Source organism: Bombus huntii, chromosome 1 (genome assembly GCF_024542735.1).
Source record: "Bombus huntii isolate Logan2020A chromosome 1, iyBomHunt1.1, whole genome shotgun sequence".
NCBI classification, from domain to species: Eukaryota; Metazoa; Arthropoda; class Insecta; order Hymenoptera; family Apidae; genus Bombus; species Bombus huntii.
This window is the reverse complement of record NC_066238.1, coordinates 7,035,172-7,056,416: the sequence shown is the minus strand read 5'-3', so window position 1 is coordinate 7,056,416 and position 21,245 is coordinate 7,035,172. Positions and strand designations below refer to the sequence as shown.

The following is a 21,245-nucleotide window of genomic DNA, read 5'->3' as shown; positions in this document are numbered from 1 at the left end:
ATATTTTCGAATAATTTGATTTGTTATGTGCAAAATATTAATTTTTTTTAAATTAGACATATATATATATGCATATATGTATAGCTAAGTTCACGCCGTTCACTTTTTTTGCTTATATACATTTATGTTAATTATTGTATACAAATCACATGAGAAACACGTATGCGTTCAAATGTGTATCTAAAATAGAGATTACACATAACACAGGGATTGTAAATGAGATGACATCGCCGTTTAGATAAGTAGTGCGAATAATGAGTTTTCATACTTGTAGGCTTTAGGCTACGTGGATGTCAAAAAACTTCACTTCGCTTCGTTACATGAGAAATGAGAAACCTAGTATGTACGCTTCGTGTAAAATGGTGAGGTTAGAACGTGTTTACTTGTCAGATTCTTCGAGGCAAAGAATGAAACCAAAAGACGACTTAAACATAACAGGAATGTGAACGTAAAAAAGGAACAATCCTAAGGCTAAATCATGTTTTTTCCTATTGGATGGCCACGGGTTCTAAATACTACAGAACCAGAGAAAATAACTGCGGTTGTTTGCAATAGGGATAAAATACTTTTTGCTGTCTTAACGACGGATACTCTTACCATCTGGTATTGTAAGGCATGTATTATAAATGTAATATTGTAATTTTATTATAAATGTCCTAAAAGATAAAATCATAGTCCTCTATAATGCATAATATCGAATATGAAAAGCATCTTTCTTTATTTATGAATTGTATTTGTAATAAATAATATTTCTACTTAGCAATTTTATTTCATTTATATTGAAATATTTTGATATAATTATTGTATAATAGTTTATGTTTATTATAATTTCACCTGTACATATGTTTGTTATTTATATTTCTCATTTATTATGTATGTTCATTGACAATTTCTTCTTAAATAATGTTGTAAAAGACATGTATTACTTTAGTACAACTGTATAATTTATTATAAAATATTAATTTTTCATATAGCCATGTGTGCCCATTGTGTTCATCAGACGAACTACAGATTCTTTAAAGAAACACGGTGACAATATTCTGGTACAATGGAGGCCAGACTCCAGTATGATGGTTATTGCGGTATGAAAAATTGTGTAACAAATTAAATTATATCGCAAGGAAGGATCTTATATTGTTAATTTGTTTTTAGACATCAGACAGTTATCTTTTATTTTATCGTTTGCAAGATACCAGTCCAGAGGGAAGGGGTCTCTACGAACAAAGAGACTCTCCAGTTACGAGCTTAAAAAGGGATAGTGCTGAACTTTTTATTAAAGAAGTTATCCCTTCCTTAGTTTTGACATTTGTAAGTAAATATACAAATATATTTTTCATTCGTAGATTAAATAATTTATAAGAAAAACTTTTTTTATTTAGGAAAAATCAGCTTGGATAGATGGTGGAATCAGTTCTTTAGTTTGCATACGTGATGAGCTTATGGTAGCTACAAAAACAAGTCATGTAATACGTCATAAGTGGGATGGTACAGTAAATCGAGATTATTCTCTTGACCTAAGAAGAATACCATTTAGTGTAGATCAACAAATATCTACTGTAGCTATACCGCTTACTGAAAACAATGTGTTTGTCACCGATATTGAATATTCTCCTTTAGTTGGTGGATTTGCAGTTGTATTAAACACTGGCAAAGCAGCATTTCTCACAGCACAGTCATTAAAATTTGATCCTAATGTATGTCAATTATTGTTGATATATGTAGGTAAATAATTTACAATAGTATTATTTTTTTAGCAAGTACAAGGAATTTGGGCTAGGGATGTTGACGATGCTACCTGTGCAGCTGTAAATCATAAATATCGTCTTATTGCAATTGGAAGACAAAAGTATGCTCTCTTTACAAATTTTTGTCTTTTAAAATCAATTTGTGTAATTTATAATGTATATTTTATTAGTTCTGAGGGTGTAGTGTACTATGTTGATGAAACCACAGGAAGTTTAGAAATGTCACATACATTAAGTCTATCCTCAAAAGATTATCCAGGAAGACCAGGCCGTGTAAGATGTTTAAGGTGGACTCCTGATAGTTGTGCCATTGCACTAGCTTGGGAAGGTGGCGGCCTAGCAATATGGAGTACATTTGGAGCTCTGCTACTTTGTAGTTTAAAATGGGATTATGGTTTAAGAGTAGACTTAACACATGATAATCCTTTACATATCCACACAATGGTTAGTGAATTAACTACTATATATATATGATTTTATAATATTAGTTCTTGGTATTATTTAAATACATTTTATTTAGTTTGATTTTATATATATATATATATATATATATTAGGAATGGTCTGCCGAAGGCTATCAGCTTTGGATGTTAAGAGAGTCTCCAACTCCTTCTTTGGTTGAAGAAAATGGAATTGAGGAAGCTAATTTAAAATGTTCTTTAATACAGTTAGATTTTGTAAAAAGTCCTCTAACTATTAATCCTTGTATGGTACATATTCAAAACACGTATTTCCATAATTTCTATCTTTTATTAGTAACATTGATGAATAACAATGAATTTTTATATAGGGTCATCATGGACATTTATATTTACAAGGCGAAGATAGATTATATTTAAATCTTGGTGGTGGAGTTTCCACAAATATTTCAACTTTTCATATTGGTAGTGAAATTCCTAATGATTCCATAACACAGACACTTGCAGGTTGTAAGCAATGGCTAGTTGTTCCTATTCCTATTGCATACAGTGGTGCCAATTGGCCAATAAGGGTATTTAGTTCCACATGTTATGTGTAGATTGCCAAAATTTTTATACAGTGACACACTATGTATATATTATTAAATGTATATTTTTTGTAGTATACTGCTATTGATAATGAAGGTATGAGTATAGCTGTAGCTGGACGCACAGGGCTAGCTCATTATTCTTTACCTTCACGTAAATGGAAACTTTTTGGTAATGAAACACAAGAGCGAGATTTTATTGTAACAGGAGGGTTATTATGGCATCGAGGTTTCTTGATAGCCAGTAGTTATTCAATATTAGATGATAAAGACGAAGTTAGAATATATCCGCGTGATACACGTTTGGATAATAATTACGTTAGAACTGTTAGAATGCCATCACAGGTATTACTGCTCAATACATTAAAAGACAGGCTCTTAACGTTTTGTGCTAATGCACAAATTAGCATTTATGACATGGTAATAGAAAGCAATAGTGGTAAGTAAGAATAAACGAGGGAAAATAACATTATGAATTACAGGTAAGGAAATTGTTTTAAAACGTTATTGTTTTAGATGCAGGAAGTATAGAATTAACGAGATTGCAAACTGTAGATATCAGTGGACTTTGTGTTCATCCTGCTTGTGTTGTAAGTGCCACTTTAACCACTATACGTGCAGAAACTGCTGGCAGTCATCCACATCCTGAAAGTCTTCTGTTGAACGTATCTGGGCGTCTTCTTATGGTTCAACGGGAACACTGTACTGATACTCCAGAAGTTGTATGTGAATAATATTTCTGTACTTAATATAAAGGATTTTTTTCTAATTTTATTATATTTTACAGCTATTTACGTGTAGTGCTCCAACAGTATTAGCTTCTTATGTAGAAAATGTTTGGGTACCATGGAGATCAAGAAGAGATAAACCTCATTTAACAGAAGCTCTATGGTTATTTTGCGGTGCTCATGGCATGCGTGTTTGGCTTCCATTATTCCCAAGAAATCATCAAGAAAAAACGCATACTTTTATGAGCAAGAGAATAATGTTACCTTTCCATTTACGTATTTATCCATTGGCTATATTATTTGAGGATGCCATTTTATTGGGTGCGGAAAACGACACAGTACTTTTTACTTCGGATACTAACTCCCCATTTTCGTTGCCATTCAGTCTATTAGAACTTACAGTAAGTATAATATCATTGGAATGCTTCCTTCTAGTTAAAAATTGTTGTCATTTTAATTGTAGAGTCAAGTCTATCTCCATCAAATATTGCGACAACTTATTCACCGCAATTTAGGATATCATGCTTGGGAAATTGCTCGTTCGTGCTCTGGACTGCCATACTTTCCACATTCATTAGAGCTTTTACTTCATGAGGTACTGGAAGAAGAAGCAACTAGTAAAGAACCAATTCCAGATGCTCAACTGCCTTCTGTGGTGGAATTCATCCGTGAATTTCCAGGAGTATGGGCTAGAGCAGTTGTACAATGCGCTAGAAAGACTGAAATAGCACTATGGCCTTATTTATTTTCTGTTGCTGGGCCACCTAAGAAATTATTGCAAGATTGTTTACAACGTCAACAGCTTGATACTGCTGCTAGCTATTTAATAATTTTACAAAACCTAGAACCTTCAATCGTTAGTCGGCAACATGCTACTTTATTATTGGACGCTGCTCTGGAACAAGGAAGATGGGAGCTGTCAAAAGATCTTGTTCGCTTCCTTAGAGCGATTGGTAACATAAAAAATTTGTTGTGCATATACCGCTTTTATTATTTTTATATGTTTGTTTTTCTTTTTATAAGATCCAAACGACGTGGAATCACCAAGAACATCTTGGGGCGGAACATCAAAATTAGGCGGACCTCCTCAAACTCCGCCACTCTCACCTCATGAAGATGACTTATCTTTAGTATTAGGAACTATGCAAGTTTCAAGAAGTCGAAGTTACAGTACTACTATAACGCCTAAAGTACAATCTGATTCAGTAGCCAAAGATATAGCTCCTTCTTCAATGCTTGAAAAGACTAGAAACGTCGTTATGAGACGAAAAAAGTCTGTACCTACAAACACTCCTAAAACTGAAAAGGCTGATAGCAAGTATGTTTTAATTATTGAAATTAAATTCTAAAATAGATTTTGATCAAAGCTGTTAAAATATGCACAATATGTACTAAAATAAAGTGTTTATTACTTTTTAGAGAAGGTTCAGCCGAAGAATTTTTCATTGACGTAATCCTACAACGTCATGCCCGTCGATTACTTTCAGCAAAGCGGCTCACAGATTTAGGCAGATTTGCTGCACGATTAGATTTTCATTTAGTTACATGGTTTGCCAGAGAACGCGATAGAGCAGCGAAAATAGATGATTACGTTGTAACGTTAAAAGCAGTGCATGAAGATTTTTCATTTGCTTATCCCGTGCTATCTCTTCCAACTTTACAAAAGTTTCGAAGATCTAGCCTTACCTCTCTACGTTCTATAAGATCGGTCAGTCTAGAAAGTCCAGAAGATGAACAACCGTTAAATTCTAGTTTTGTTGTTGATTTGCCTGATAGTGGTTATACTAGTTTACCAAGTGGAAGACCACCTTATACTACATTAATATCTCCTGTTGCAAGTTTAGAAACACAATTTCCTGCCACTGAAACTAAGTTAACAGCTAACATGTTACATGGTATTTGCATCATCTTATTACATAAATTTAATCAAAATTTAAAATCATTATTTTAAATTAAGTAAAAATAAATTTTGTTTCCGTTTTATAGATGCTAATAGCGTTCTTAGTGATAGCAGTACTATTTGGAGAGATGATACTGAATCAATTGTTGGAACTGGAGTAGGAACAGTATGTTGGGTTTCAGCAGATCCGGTAGAACAAACGGAAGTTCATAACGCTTCACTTTGTGCACCTATAAGTCGTGCAGAAGTGCAACTTAGATATCTTTTACAATTATTTTTGGAAGGTGGTTGCTTAGGATGGGCTGCAGTATTAGCAACTGTTTTACGTGATGCACCTGCTATGGCTAGAACTATCAGAGCAGCACATGCTCCTATGCAAACATTTGATTCTGTAATTAATTTAAGAGATGGTCTTCTTACATTAACGAAATGGTCTCATTCTGAATGGTATGTATTATATCAACAACATGTGTGTTTAAAACAAAAGTAGTTTAAAAAATTATAGAAAAAATTAAATTTGCATTTCAGTTTAGGATATAAACCTTTCATGTCCGGTATCCAAGGTCAGATTTCTTTGCTAAACAGACTAATTGTAACAAAACAACAACAAGAACAAGAGCAAATACCAGAGAGTCCTTCTCCTAGTCCAGCTCCATCAGCAAGTAGTAATCAACGAGGAACTTTATCTCGATCTCGCCATTCATCTATTAGTCATACTTCAGCAACTGCTCCGTTAGATGAAGACCGATCACATGAATTATCGCTAAAAGTGGAAGATGTAAATTTTCGAGGTAGTTATAGTAATCTCAATAATATGGAAAATGCTACTTCACAATCTACATGTGTGATCTCCTAGAGCAAAGGTGTCTTCTTTAAAACTCAAATGTATTGTGTTACACATATATTCTAGCATTGGTAAGTAGATACAAAGATTTTCCAGAATTTTTCAGCTTTCTATGGAATGTGGTTAAATATGATAAGAATTTGAAATAAGAATTTGTCAGATTACTTTTTTGTACTAAGATTTTTCTTAAAATAATGTATAATATAAATACAATGAGCATTAAACCCCAAAATTTAACCAGTAAATTATACGTGCATTATACAAAAAAAGAACTTTAACAACTTTCGTCGTAATTAATTAACTATTGTATGATAATTATGTATACAATATCTCCGAAAATTTTAATATGTAAGAAAAGAAGTTACAGAGTTAATATTTGTCATTTTGTAAACATTTTTATGTCTGTAAATATGTTATTAATATCATCGAAAAAGTACTGTTGAAATATTTTTAGGGCTATTCTAGTAACATTTAATAAGAAACAATAGAGTTCGGAGATACAGCAAAATATGACTGATACTATTTCTTCCTTTCTTCGTAGACAATATACAGAAATAATAAATATTTATATGAATGTAATTGATGTTAGTAGATTGTAGATTTAGATATGAGACAAACGAAAATAATGGACTCTAATATTTTATACATTGGAACATTACACTGACTGAATTGTGACTATATCGTGAAAAAATAATTTGCACTAATTCAATCTATTTCAATATAAGTTACCAATATAAATTACATACTTAGTTATAAAGTTATAAAATCTAATACTGACAAAATATAATTTTATTTGAGCGATAGTTGATAAAATAACATGGCCGTCCTATGATCTAAATTTCTTTCATACAGGTAGAAAATTGAATTTTGTGTGATGAAATTAACTATGTAACTATGTAAATTTAATGTCAATAACTGCATGATAGATATTGCTATAGACATTGATTTTTTATTAAGAGCTAATATGTTGGATGATAGAAGATAAAATGATCATTATTTAAAGAGTTGTAATCGTATAACATAAATTTTTTAGTTTATAATAATAGTTAATGACAAATATTTCTGTTTAAAAAAATTATAGGTTATATAATTTTACTAGTAATATGTCAAAATTATTTGTATGCTTAAAGGGAACACTAATACTCGTAAAATGGATTTTATAAGAATGAGATAGACGCATTTATGTTGTATAAACAATTTTTGAAACTATAATTTGTAATATTTTATTTGGAAGTAGAAGTTTTAATAGTGTAGATTAAAAATATAAAAGTAATACCATTAAAAGCTATAACTGAATGTCTTGCTAAACAGTGGAAGCAAACTAATATGCAAGGTTACTTTATGTTTTACTTATGATGAAAAGAGACTCAATGTTTTATTTATACTACATATGGCTAATATTTACTAAAATTATTAATTTTTTAATCTTATTTATATTTGCTAAGTTTTATTTTTGAATCTGGAAAATATTAATTTTATGTATTAGTTTCGAAATTTTAGCGTCGAGGAGAATAGGTTACTATACACAGTCAAAAACAGTAATCAAAATTATTTATAAGTATTTATAAATTTAATTAATATGGGAAAATGGTCAATTGATAAAGAAAACTTATATTTAAACTCGAATACAATAGTTCCCTTGTTTCACAGTTTCTACATGTAATACAAACATATTTAATACTGCTTTTTTTATATATAGAAGTAAATACATTAAGTTAATAACCAAAATGTGCGATTCTCTTTTAATTAGACACTAGTCACTAATAAATCTCAATTTCTATGGATTTAGCAATGAATATTCGATTTTACCTTATATTAAAAAATTATCTTACATAATTTGTAGAAAGAAAAACTGTGAAACATTAATACATAGTAAGTTATTTATATACATAATATATAAATAAACAAATATATATATACATATTGTAACATAGATATTCAGAAATATATATTTTCCCATAAGTCATGTGGTTTCTTTTTAGCTTACCAATATAAGAATTAATTTTTATATGTATTTCAAAATGATAAAATGTTAATATAAAATACAAGTAACACGTACAATATACATATGTATATGATGCTTTATAATATATAAACTATGTAAATATATAATATATAATTTTCAAGAATTGTAGGACGAATATAGTCGTATTGTACGAAAACATTATATTATTTACAATTATATATTTTAGAAACAAAGGAAGTGATTTTAAACACGAAATAAATAATCGAACATTTTATTTTCAAATTATACATTGTGATAGTAGTGTCTATAATTAACTAAACATAGTAGTACACTTTAACATATATTTTTTAATATTTAGATATTTGTAATTATATAGCGAGTAATATTTTAAAAAATCTAAATTAGAATTCAATGGTAATATATAAAGATAATCAATAAGATATACTTATAAATAATACGTAAAAAAATATCAGAAACTTCTATAAAAATGTGAATCCAAATACATACAATATTTTTATGTTTTACATCAGTTTAAAGGTATCTATAATATTTCAAATTCATTTGAGCTTTAATAATACATTGTTCATATTAATTCAGTATATTAATTTCCTTATAAATTGACTATTTGGAGTGTAGTTATGTAACTATTAGTAGTCTTTTAGATATAAAAAAAATATTAGTTTCATAGAGTTGATATGGCACCGAATTCATTTTGTTAATAAATGGCTACGTATAAATAAAATGTTCATAATTTATTGAATTGTCCATTTGGACACAATCTTGTAAAATCGTCCAAAAGGTCGCATATCCTAAATAAATACTGATCTTGATATTTCCTGCGTTCAACTGAAATATCGCAGTAATTTAAATGTAATAATTGTACGAGTATCCCATTTCTTAGCTCTTTAGGATTAAGGAAGATTAGTGAAAACTCGGAACTTCACTGCGTCTTTAGTGTCTTGGAAGGGGAAGACGAGTAACACTTGCAAACGAAAAATCATGTTACAAGCATCCGTTTCGAAAATACACGGTTTGTGATGGGACTTCCTCAAACATTATTCGACGTTACTGTTGCGTTGAAGACATATAATTTGGATTATAAGGTGCTTGTTTTTCATAAATAACTTCAGAATAAATCGGTGGTTGTGATATTCCTAGAAAGAGGCAATTTAAATTTTATAACAGTAAAAGAATAGGTAAATTTATATATTCTTGTAAAACACAATACTAATTAATATTTAATACTGAATAAAATAAATATTAAAAAGTTCATCTTTAGTTTTCGTAAATTGTATCTAAAATAAGTTAATTAAAATTTTTATGCAAAAATATATATAGATACTATCTCTACTTTTTTTAATTTATTTAAAATTATTTTATTTAATAATCACCTGCTGAACTCGTAGGATACGCAGTGTTTATATAGTGTGGAGTTGGTTGTGGAATACTCGTGGGTGATTGAATTACATGTACCATACTAGGTACGTGTACTTCTGGAACAAAATTCCCGTAAAGTAAATTCAATTCTGGAGAATATTTTATTTATAGAGACAGTAGACGAATATTTGAATATATATTCAACAAATATGTGTCAATTTTTGTTTCTACTTTATCACTTGTGTCGTATGTGAAATGCTTAAATAAATTGTTTAAAGAAACATATATTTTGAAAAACTTTTATTATCTACAAGTCTTTATTTAATTTTTTTATGAACAATTATACTTTTCGCGATTGATATAAGAAAATCATACTGCAATTTTCATATTCATCGTATAAAAGTAAAATTATATATTATTCCGTAGTAAAAGATATTTCATTTTTCGAATTTTCTACAAATTATGCATTCCAAACCAACAACGAAGCTTCAAAAACGATTTCAGAAAAGATGACGAGAGAAAAATATTCCAAGTAATTGAAGTATTATTAATAATACTGTTTATCTTATCTTGCATTAATATTTTTTTAAAGCTTATCTCTCAACATGTTTTATGGAAACCGATTTAAAAATAAATTAATATTTACATTTTATTTTTATATTAACGGTAATCGTTAGGCAATTTAGGTGACCTATATTTTACAATACATACCTTAGTAACATGGTTGTTTTGAAATATTATACTTTAACATTCTTAATGTGACAGTGGGAAGAAAATGTTTGCTCACATTGAAAGATCACAAAGATATTTATTATATAATGTTACAATAAAAAGCACTTATCTATATGTTAGTTATATATCATAAGTTTACATTTTTCTACAAAATTCAATAGCTTTCTGTCATTAGTCATTGAAGTACATATAAACAAAAAATGGGTCACAAGTATTATCACAATACTTTGTGTATGTCAGTATAAAATCGCGTATAAAAATATATATTATGTATTAAGAATGGAAGTCAACTGTTTCGCTGTGTAATCTGGCAAAAGTAAAATCTTGCAATTTGCAAATATATGGATAAACTTTATACTTCCATAACGGTTTCAATACGGTATTTAACAAGTAAATATGTACTATATTTCAGTGCATATATCTATAAGATCGAATTTTTAAAATAAATATAAAATATAATAAACATCGTTATACGTGTATTAGTTTTCATTAAATAAACACGACTCGCGCCTGTTTATTTAATTTTACAAACTCCTTATATTATTGATATATTTGTTACATAACATAGATATAAAAAAAGCAAAAAAATATCACATCTTTTGTATAAAAAAAAAGCTAATCATGGAATGTTTGATCACCTTTTGATTACCTAAAAATTCAAGGTCGTAGAATTTTTTTGGCATGCAAAGAGTTCAAGGCAAACGCGTGAAAGTCTTACCAACATAATTGTTATTCATAACGTTGAATAAGTATATGTAGTTGTTATACTTGACAATGTAGTAATATTAAGCGCATTATATTGTCAAGTAATAAATAATTTTCTGACATTGTTTCTAACAATGTAAGCTGAACACTGTGATTTGTCATTAGGATATTTCTAGAATCGTTTCTTCAACAAAACCGTATCATATTGCAATTAAAGTACTGTTCCTGAAGTACTTAGCGTTACATAGTTTTCAAAATCGCATCTACGTATACGTTAAAAAATGTTATAAGCACATAAGTTCAATGCGTTAAGAATATACAAATAGAAAGCGAAGTCAAAATATTTAAAAAACATGTGTAGTTCGATATATACTTATAGGAAATATTATATGTAATGTCAGGAGATTGGAAGATGTGATGAAATGGATTCAGATCATAGGTGGCCCTAAAAATAATTACAGGACGAAATTAGCTATTACTTTCCCTGCAAATCTATTTTATAAGTAAATAAACTGTCTTTCTTTTTTAATATTCGTTTTGACTGTCTCTACAAATAAGTATTTAATACGAATTAAAAATTAGGTAATAGATTAGTTATTTAATTAAATAATATTATTTATATGTACATGTTTAAGAAGCAATATAAAAAAGAAATAAAATCAATAAATTAATATTTTCATGAGATATGATATATTATAAAAATTGAGTATATAAAATAATATAAAAAGTGGTCTATATATTACATATATGGTAATAGTAATATTTTCAACTACTTTAATTAAATATCTGTTTAGTTGCAAATGCTTAGACCAATTTTTATATCATAAAAAGAAGAATAGTAAAAAGGAAAAATAACAAAAATTAAATTGACGATTGTTATGAAAATTTTTGTCTAATGATATAGAATAATATTTTTAAAACGCGAATATTATACAAAAAGATTCTTACTTCCATAAACTGTTCCTCGATGACGTCTGCGATACCATGGGCAGCAACTACAGCATAGGCATGATATGCAGAATACTATTATTGTAAACAGAACGGCTAATATGGTAACCGTTACCAGCACTATCCTATAAAGAATTCATGAAACAAAATCAAGCAAAGTTAAATCATTTTATGTATATAATGTATTGTAATGGACACTTTAAATTATTACATTATTATTTAATTTTAATATTATTTCAACCGTTTTAGTAACAATTTATTTAATACATATATTAACACACTAATAGATGCGTTACAGAGGCACTATTTTATAGAAAACATGCGCATTTTTTTAATATAAATATTATCACGTATAGATATTGTTATGAACTAACGTATATGAATTAAGTCAAATTAATAAAATGCAAAGACATTTGCACTTGATTTGATAAACCTGTAATAATAAATTATTTAAATGCAGAAATGTGGAAGAAGCTAATAGATACTGGTTGAAGGAAGAACATAGTGTTATAATAAAGAGTTTAGAACATTGGGTGGATAAATGCAGAGTAATGGAGGGCAGAAGCGTGAGACTGGAAAAAATAGTGGAGGGACCGAGTTACAAAGAAATAATAGAATGATTAGGATATCTAGAAGATAAGAAGGGGGAGACACGAGGGGACAGGAATGAGGGATCCAAAGATAGGTAATAGTAATAATAGTAATAGAAAGAGCAATATATTGTAATAGAATAGGTAGTTATAAACCTGAAGATATTTTTGATATTTTTGCTTTAGTAACAAATTTACTATAGTGGATTAAGTTTGAGTTAAGTCTGGGTGAAGTTCATATACCGATATGATTATATTGTATATATATATGCGTTTGTCTGGAATGCGTTTATACGTCTCACGTTTTAATTTGTAAATATACAGAAAGATAAGAAATGAACTGAACTTAGCTATGCTAAAGCATACATGTATGCATATATGTATGTATTACATGCTATAGTAAGATGTGCTATAATGAACGAGTGCTACAATGAACAATTGTTATAACTAATATCAAACTGCTATAGCATAGGATACAAAGATGTTACAACGAATGCGAAGAAATATCTGCTCGATGTAATTCGCTTCACCGACTTTTTCATCCCGCCTTCGTTACGATGGTAAAGACCATGATATTGACGATGCGAATCTGTTTAAACTTTCCTTTCTCTCGTTTAGTAATATCTATCGCATAGAAGATAACTGAACAGTATAAGCAATATTATAAACTAACGTGGTGTAAGATGAACGAGTATCGTATGTCATGGTCAACGGACGAGATCTGTTTTTGGAAAGATAACGTAGGTAAAGGAAAGCTGGTAAACATGATTGTCTCATCAATTTCTAATAAATAAATAAATTTCATATTATTTTTATCACTTATTTTTTAATTTATGTTATATTTTTCCGCTGTTTAAACTGTTGTACTAATGATAACTTTGCTCTTAACTGTGAGCCTGAGATGAATCACTCCTAAGTACATATTTTTCAATATATACTTCAACGAATATGGTTGCAGAACCAATTCGTTCGTTTTAGCTTACCTCGCTGCTATTGAATAAATGATAAATTTTTTTTCAAGCGGCTATCATATCTATAAGTGGAAGTAAAAGTTGAATAGGTGGTCAGAATAATGTGTGCCGTCATCAATATCATTATTAAAATATCAGTTCAATTTCAAGTTATCAGAATGAACTATATTTCCTCTGCGCTTTACATTGTATGGTGTGTAACTCAACCAAATGGGATCATTTAAATATCTGTCTTATTTATATCTATTGTTGTGTGAGAAAACTCCTCAGACAACATAAACACAAGAATATCGTTTCGCATTTTTCCTTGTCTTTCATACACTCAATTTAACAAAATTAAAGTCAAGATATTTGTTGAAGTAATTGTTTTTCGACAAACAGATTAATCTTTTTATTATTTATTAATAATATTAATATATTTATTTTTAAATATATGGTTCCATTAAAAAAAACAATGATGACCTTGAAATTTCATTTAAAAATGTCACCATTACCATTACATGTGTCCGACTAAACATTATATTTTTGACTTCCCGAGTTTTTTCATACTATCATTAGTAACGGATATTTAGATGTGGCTATTTAAATGCAGCATTAATTAATTGGCGATTTTATGCACAAACAACACATAACAAAGCATAAACAAAATTACAAAAAGACTACATAAATAAAAATATTAATGTAAATTATTTTACCATGACGATTGAAAACCAAATTCCATAGCATCACAGCAATAAATTTTTTCACTAGAAATATCATAGCAACAATAAGATTTTTCCATAGGATCAAGCAATCCTGGGCATGAATTGATTGCTCGTGATATGAAGTTTTTGTTCCCGAACGTGCACTCCATTCCTAAAACAATTAATTTCGTTTGGGGACATTAATAAATATACATACACACGTATATATATATTTTATATACGTATATAATGTATGAATAAATAATAACTAAAATATTATCGAGTATGCTAGAATTTATACAAAAAAACGTAATTAAATGATATTGAAAAATTATGAGAAAATATTAATTATTATATTTTTTGTTGGAACGTTCTTTTTATGCTAAATATTGTTTAAGATAATTACATATATACCATTTTAAATACTCTACTGTATGCATTATTTACATACTCGACGCAGTTTTTAATATCATTATTTGTGTATTCTATGTTTAATTTTAGTTAAATAGAAAACATTCCTAATTCCTATAAATACTTTCATTTAATATATATATATATATTGTTATTAATTCATCATATAATTAAAGAATTATACATCTATTCCTTATTTATAATCACAGAAATTATAAGTAACTACATGATAAAAATTTCAGTTGATTAAATTAATTATAGTCAATTTAATAACTTCATTTTATATATACATAAAATATGTAGATAAATGAAATAGCTGTCGTTGATAGCGTCAGCTTCCGGTCTTATATTTCAACGATTCAGATAAACCAAACTTTCAAATTAAAATGAGAAGATAAAGGATGATGTCGACTAAGTAAAAAATATGAAACTATAATTCGAGTGTATGCTTCATACAAATCGATGATCGTGATCGCTGTTATTATAAATTGTAAAATTATAAATTGATTTTCAAATTATTTATCGAATTAAAAGAAAATTGAAAGAAAAAAGATTGCTGCAATATTCTAGGAATAACCATTAGATTATTAAAATCATTAAAAAAGGCTATAAACTTATTTTTTATTAAGTTTGTCGATATATTACGTACTTATGCAATTCTTTCAAATTGTTTTAACAATACAATTTTACGTAATTTTAATACAAACCCACTTATTTTGATGATAAAATTCAAATATATACAAACAATGTTTATTAAGATGGCATTAATGAAAAGATAACTTACTAATGTTGATTAGTTAATAGCAATGTAAGCTATATTTTTAAACAATGATACTTCTTATTCTAAAATCGAAAGTAGTTAAAAAATGTTTACTTATAATAGATTACAGCCTAATCAATTTTTATGAACGTCCATCAGAGAATCTTAAGTTACCCACAAAATTCTAAATTTTTTATATTTTTATATGACTATTTTTTCCTCTTTGAATATCATTATAATAACAAACAGAGATGTTGAACGATATGGTTAATTATTCACAGAGGTAACTGCATATGTATTAATGTACGAATGTTGATCTTACATAAAACTATATAAAATAAGTAATTGAGAAATAATAAAATGTAATTAGGTTTGCTAATTATTTAATACTATATAATCGAAGAAAGAATTGAAATATTTGTCAAAATATATGAAGAAAAAACTATTCAAATAATAGTCATAAAAACGTAAAATGAACAATATTAATATTTTTATACAACATATAATACAGAAAAATTTTTCATTTCTTATAATATTTGATGTTTGCAATCTATAGATGATACATAGATCTATACACTAATCTATGCTGTTACATATTAAATATAAATCTTTTAAAATCAATAATGTATTTCTTTCTCCGAAAACAGCTACGAAAGGTTGTAAGTATAAAAAATGTATTTGCTGACGATATCCATTATTATCTAATCTAGATTTCAGATGGATTACACCAAATTTGAGTGCAATACTCTGGATTTCTAATAGTTAATAATCATAATGAATCAGTTATTGTCGTACGTATCTAATTTTACCAGATTACTTTTATGTTGATACCATCCTGTTACTAGAAGAACAAATTCAGTATTCCGAAGTCTCACACTTACCATAAGATAACCCCGCGTTGATGCAAATAAGCAGCAATAAAGTAGTAACACGCGACATTTTAAGCAACTTGAATTTCAAATCACAGAATTATGGCTTCAACAAGATTAACCCTAAAAATAATACACTGAGATTGAGGTACCTGTTAACTATAAAATTAATAAACAAACGTAATGTATAAACTCTTCTCCCTACTATGTAACGGAATGCTGCAAGTTGCAGACTGTTAAATATAGTGTCGAATGTTGGTATGACTCAAAAGATGTCAGCTTCATCTCTTGCGTCAGTCGAATATTGCCGAAGAAAGCCGACCATTTAATCACGCTTTAAGCGGTAACTTTGATTTGTTACTAGTCATAAAGTACTTGTTTGACTATTAAATTATATTAACATTATGTGTATATTAAGTTATATTTGAATTTAGATTATGATTTAATTTTGTAAGTTAAACGAAGTACATTTCTTATTTTACATATATATTAATCCTTTCTATTATATATATAGTTTTACACTAACTTACAATCATCCAGAAAAATCTTCGTACATCTTAGCAAAAAAGACCATTTTTATTTAAATAAAACATATGTAATACCGTATAATAACATATTTACTTCTTAACATATAAAGTAAATAACGCTTAATTGTTTCAGTATAGAACGTATTAATTTTGTGATTTTGAAATCACACAAACATGCAAAATTTTAAAATATTAGTATTTTATTTTGAATTGTATTCACCAACACACGCGCCACACACACGCGCAATTTAGATATAATAAATGACAATAAAAGTAAATTAAAAGACACAGATATATTTTTGTATATTATTGACATCTTCATTTCAATTTCTGTTACATAATAAATAAATTGAATATAATTCAATAATTTAATAGGCGTATTGCTAATAATCCTTTCCTAAACTGCTCAAAGTATAATAGATTTTGTGATAAAACCAAAATTCTTGAAGATAACTTCATAAATAGAAAAATCCATGATCAATTTTGAAATTCATAAAGGAGCCAAATTTAATTGATAATCTAGTATAATGTCAATATATTTACATATAATACAATATCTCTCACAAGTTATTGCTAATAAGCTAGTACATGATAAAACACTTAGTAACATTAAGCATGAAATGTTTTTCATGTAAAAACATTTAAAATTTGGATTTCAAATCACAGAGTAATGATTTTAATAAGGCTGAATGGAAACATATTATACCAATGTTTTTTATGTGAGAAGTTTTTAGTAGCATTAAACAATTATTTAACTATTAAAATATTAATAAAAGCTTTAAAATATTATGAATCATCAATTGTCAACTAAATATATGTTTTAAAAGTATGACAAAAAGATTAATTATCGTTTTTCTTTTTTAAGATTACAATATGTTATCATTAATTACATCGGCAACAAGCTTTCCCATTTCTTTATCATACTGCAAAACAAAGGAATGATCATAACCATGCTTACATAGTTCTGCATTGAGATCAGAATGCTTAGATTTCAAATCTTCATAATATTTAACTGGTGTCCAACCATCACAGTTGCCATAATACAACCATAATTTATCTGCATATTTTGAAATTATGTCGTCATCTCGTTCTTTTATTATTTCCATTTCTTCCTTTGCCATTTTAATTATCCTTTCTATGACATGAGGATTTACCAATTGAAGTAACGCGTTATTGTATTTTGAAGGAACTCCTTTTAATAGTGCTATCATACTGATAAAAAAGATTTTTAAAACATGTGGAAGAAATTGAAAAGTCCAAGCAATAAGAATGAGAAAGGATGCAATGCGCAATATCTGAAAAAAGTTAGTTTTTAATTGACATTCTATATGCTACTATGTAAAATAATATTTTGATAACGAAAGAACTTACAATTTTAGTGAATATCCATCCATTAGTGGTTGTGGCTAAATGTTCTATGGTTGGAAATAATAGATAACATTTGGTTATTTTTTTAGCAATGATATCATCTCTTAGTATATTTAATATCATCCAACTCCCTATTGAATGCCCAATAAGATGCAGTCTTGCATCGTCTGGTACATATTTTTTTATGAAGTCTTTCTGTAATTAAATTATGACGATTTAAAGTTTCCTCCGCAAAGCAATAAAATTTAGTAAATAAAAATACCTTGTGCTCTAATTGTGCCATTAAACTATAATGTTCGTTCCAAGTTGAATTACTTGGCATAGTAATTGCCAAATTGTTCGGTGGTTGTACATGACCAGCATTTCCAACCACCCAAACAGGTACTTCAGTAGGAAGTCTTGATTTTATAGTTTTTATAAATCCCTCATAAAATTCTGCAATGCCAGGGTTACCCGTAATAACAAGTACTATGTCTTTCTTACCATACTCTGCAAGGCCTTCTTCTACCCAACGACCTTCTGTAATTACTTGAGTTGGTATGCCATTTATTTGTAACATAGCACGTTGCATATTGTTTTTCGCTATAATAAGATTTTTAATATATATAATATGTTTCTATTTCTCTATTAGTATCTATCAAATTTATTGCAAAATATATTTAATTGCTATGCATTATATTTGGTTGTCCCAAAAGTTTCTTTCGTTTTATTATATTTTACCTGTAGTAACGGATCACGTATAAAGGCTATTTCTACTTAAGAATCTAGATATATTAAAAATTGATAGATGACTAATAATTAGATAAATTTAACCTAACAAGTTTCAAGAAGCAAGACTTCGTTGATGTTACACTAAACTTTTGCTTCGAATTTTGTGTTCTTCTTAATCAATTAATGACATTTCATTCTCCAGTAACAAATTTTTGTACTACTTAATATAGTACTCAATATAATAGAGTGGATAAGTGGGGAGGTAGATAAAACCGAAAATTCGTCCAAAGTCGAAAGGTACGGACTAAACAATAATAAATAAATAAATAAATAAATATAAGTAACTTACAATTTTAAGAAGCTATATCTTTAACATTAATACATAAATATCGAAATAAATTTTGGTGACATTTTAGATTGTACATATGCATGTTTTCAATACATTGAAATGAAACTATATATATATCCTATCATCGAAGAAGCTAAGTTGAGTAAACTATAAAGTCCAAATTACGAAAGCCCCAGTTCAATTCCAGATGTTTTATATTCAGCAAAAAAAATTTTTTTTTTGTGGTTTTGTATATAATTTTATGAAACTTTGTAATTATTTTTATACGTCTAGAAGTTTACATTCTTTTACATTTTTATAATAATTATATTTTACCGTAGCGTATACAATAAAATTATATTGCTCAAATTTTAATTTTTAATACGATCTTATTCGGACATTCATTATGTGTGTACTTACACACATTCTGTTGTAAAAGTAATAACTGATAATAGGAATTAGATGATCAAAATATAATTAGGATCAATCACTAAAACAGAAGGTATAATTATTTTATATATTAAGTCATCCCATACATTCGTTTCGGTTTTTACTATGGTATTTGGACCGGAATTTGACACATACCTGTAGATGCTATGAAAATATGTAGTGAAAACTAATATGCTATGAAAACATTCTCATTCTACAACTAGTCTTCTGAAACTTGTGACTCTACACTAAAATATTTTTTGGAATAATTCTCACCATTTCTATATCATTGCGATACTAGAGCATGCGTGGCACAAAATGTACAAAAGAGTTACATGAATATTTAATTGAGTAGTTTTATCACATATTCCATATTCTCTATATATTGAATTCCCAAATTACTATTTATTTCTTCGCTGTAATATTTTCTAGCTGGCAAAAAATTTGACGATACTTATTGAGATTAAAAGATGAAAATCAAATAGTATTTTATAAAAATTTATAAATGATTGTATCAAAAAATATTTCAGTGAAAAATCACAAATGTTTTATAGCGAAGGCATAAAATATCTTTACCAAAATGATGGGAACAGGTAGTAGAACGGGAAGATGATATATTTTCGATTTCCATAATTTAACAGGTGTGATTGAAATTTTGTTGTAAAAAGTACACTGGAAAAGCGACCTTATGAAATGACAATATAAAATATTATCATACAGGAAAAACTTTAACGCAACTATAGATTTTAATAGGTAACTATTATGTTAACTAAACTAATGTTTTTATTGCAAAATTGTTTTGATAAGAAATAACTCTTATAATATACAATTAATATAATATACAATTCATAAAAGATATTTAACCCATAATTTTGTTTCTGTAATTATCAATATTTTTAATAATTTAAATTAAATAATTGCGTAAGTGAAACATTATTTCATAAGAGAAGTATTTTCTGTTTACCTATTGTGTTGTAGATATGTAAATACAATAAAATATCTTAGCAAACTCCTAAATTACAGACTATATAGAGCTTTTAATTATTTTGTCTTTATATTCAGTAAAAACTTATGCTTCGTTATGCTTTTTCTCCTCATTGTGTAAAAAAAGGAAACAAATATCGATATTTGCAAAACCAATGAGTTTCTGTTTTCCAAATTATACAACATAATAAACAAGTTAATATCTAGCACGCCGCATACGATTAATTTTAGAATTCGTACAAAGTTGCAATATTAGCACTAATTTTTTAATCACATAACTAGTATGCGCGTCCATTGGTTGAATAAAGTTGTCTACGTATGTAAAGCATTGCCAAGTTAAATATAGCCAAGTTACAGTTTATATAAAGTAGCGAGTGTTATTTTAGTAAAATAAAGATTCAGTATAAATCTCTATAGGCGCAGAAGTTAGTGGGCCGCCATTTTGGTAGCTTCTCTGATAGCGTATTTCCCACGGTGCACTGCGACAGCAGTAGACGCGGCAATATCTGCTCCAGGAGAATCAAACAAGTGCGAGAAAGGGCGAGATAGAAAGGTATCGAGTGAGAGAGAAGAAGATAGTATCAAGGAGCGACAGCTAGATAGAGATGAAGATAGAATGTATTAGAGAGAGAGAGAGAGAGGGAGAAAGTGAGTGAGTGAGTGA

At 28.1% G+C, this 21,245-nt stretch overlaps 3 protein-coding genes across 7 annotated transcripts; 1 reads left to right on the top strand and 2 right to left on the bottom strand.

Moving 5' to 3' along the window:
* Positions 1-81: 81 nt before the first annotated feature.
* On the top strand, positions 82-8,184 carry LOC126878316 (guanine nucleotide exchange factor subunit Rich). Of its 2 annotated transcripts, XM_050640997.1 has the most exons (17): positions 82-362; positions 439-613; positions 975-1,082; positions 1,153-1,308; positions 1,380-1,694; positions 1,755-1,846; positions 1,916-2,189; positions 2,302-2,454; positions 2,535-2,735; positions 2,826-3,189; positions 3,267-3,472; positions 3,538-3,879; positions 3,942-4,431; positions 4,502-4,796; positions 4,898-5,373; positions 5,465-5,825; positions 5,907-8,184. In XM_050640997.1, the coding sequence occupies exons 2-17, from the start codon at positions 479-481 to the stop codon at positions 6,232-6,234; spliced, it is 4,296 nt and encodes a 1,431-aa protein (XP_050496954.1). In that variant the 5' UTR covers positions 82-362; positions 439-478; the 3' UTR covers positions 6,235-8,184. The 2 variants fall into 2 exon arrangements, with proteins under 2 accessions (XP_050496954.1, XP_050496944.1); XM_050640987.1 differs by having other exon boundaries at positions 82-613.
* Positions 8,185-8,443: 259 nt separating this feature from the next.
* On the bottom strand, positions 8,444-16,521 carry LOC126863443 (uncharacterized). 3 transcript variants are annotated; one of them, XM_050613626.1, is made up of 6 exons: positions 16,440-16,521; positions 16,247-16,357; positions 14,207-14,366; positions 11,951-12,075; positions 9,580-9,681; positions 8,444-9,342 (listed from the first exon to the last, which is right to left on the bottom strand). In XM_050613626.1, exons 2-6 carry the CDS (start codon positions 16,302-16,304, stop codon positions 9,254-9,256), a joined length of 534 nt encoding a protein of 177 aa, XP_050469583.1. In that variant the 5' UTR covers positions 16,305-16,357; positions 16,440-16,521; the 3' UTR covers positions 8,444-9,253. The 3 variants fall into 3 exon arrangements, with proteins under 3 accessions (XP_050469583.1, XP_050469592.1, XP_050469572.1); XM_050613635.1 differs by having other exon boundaries at positions 9,580-9,678; positions 16,247-16,512; XM_050613615.1 differs by having other exon boundaries at positions 16,247-16,511.
* A 276-nt stretch (positions 16,522-16,797) lies between these two features.
* LOC126863400 (lipid droplet-associated hydrolase) lies at positions 16,798-19,319 on the bottom strand. 2 transcript variants are annotated; one of them, XM_050613533.1, is made up of 4 exons: positions 19,190-19,319; positions 18,392-18,711; positions 18,133-18,324; positions 16,798-18,056 (listed from the first exon to the last, which is right to left on the bottom strand). In XM_050613533.1, exons 2-4 carry the CDS (start codon positions 18,698-18,700, stop codon positions 17,628-17,630), a joined length of 930 nt encoding a protein of 309 aa, XP_050469490.1. In that variant the 5' UTR covers positions 18,701-18,711; positions 19,190-19,319; the 3' UTR covers positions 16,798-17,627. The 2 variants fall into 2 exon arrangements, with proteins under 2 accessions (XP_050469490.1, XP_050469482.1); XM_050613525.1 differs by lacking the exon at positions 19,190-19,319 and adding an exon at positions 18,850-19,151.
* Positions 19,320-21,245: the final 1,926 nt, after the last annotated feature.

Coding starts and splice junctions, on each gene's coding strand:
- LOC126878316 (XM_050640997.1), top strand. CDS start 479: ATGTTTTTTCCTATTGGATGGCCACGGGTTCTAAATACTACAGAACCA. Junction 3,190..3,266: donor GGTAATAGAAAGCAATAGTG/GTAAGTAAGAAT, acceptor TTATTGTTTTAG/ATGCAGGAAGTATAGAATTA. Junction 4,797..4,897: donor ACTGAAAAGGCTGATAGCAA/GTATGTTTTAAT, acceptor ATTACTTTTTAG/AGAAGGTTCAGCCGAAGAAT.
- LOC126863443 (XM_050613626.1), bottom strand. CDS start 16,304: ATGTCGCGTGTTACTACTTTATTGCTGCTTATTTGCATCAACGCGGGG. Junction 12,076..14,206: donor TTTGGTTTTCAATCGTCATG/GTAAAATAATTT, acceptor AATTCTTTATAG/GATAGTGCTGGTAACGGTTA. Junction 9,682..11,950: donor TCGAGGAACAGTTTATGGAA/GTAAGAATCTTT, acceptor ATTTTGTTCCAG/AAGTACACGTACCTAGTATG.
- LOC126863400 (XM_050613533.1), bottom strand. CDS start 18,700: ATGCAACGTGCTATGTTACAAATAAATGGCATACCAACTCAAGTAATT. Junction 18,325..18,391: donor TGGCACAATTAGAGCACAAG/GTATTTTTATTT, acceptor ATTTAATTACAG/AAAGACTTCATAAAAAAATA. Junction 18,057..18,132: donor GATGGATATTCACTAAAATT/GTAAGTTCTTTC, acceptor AACTTTTTTCAG/ATATTGCGCATTGCATCCTT.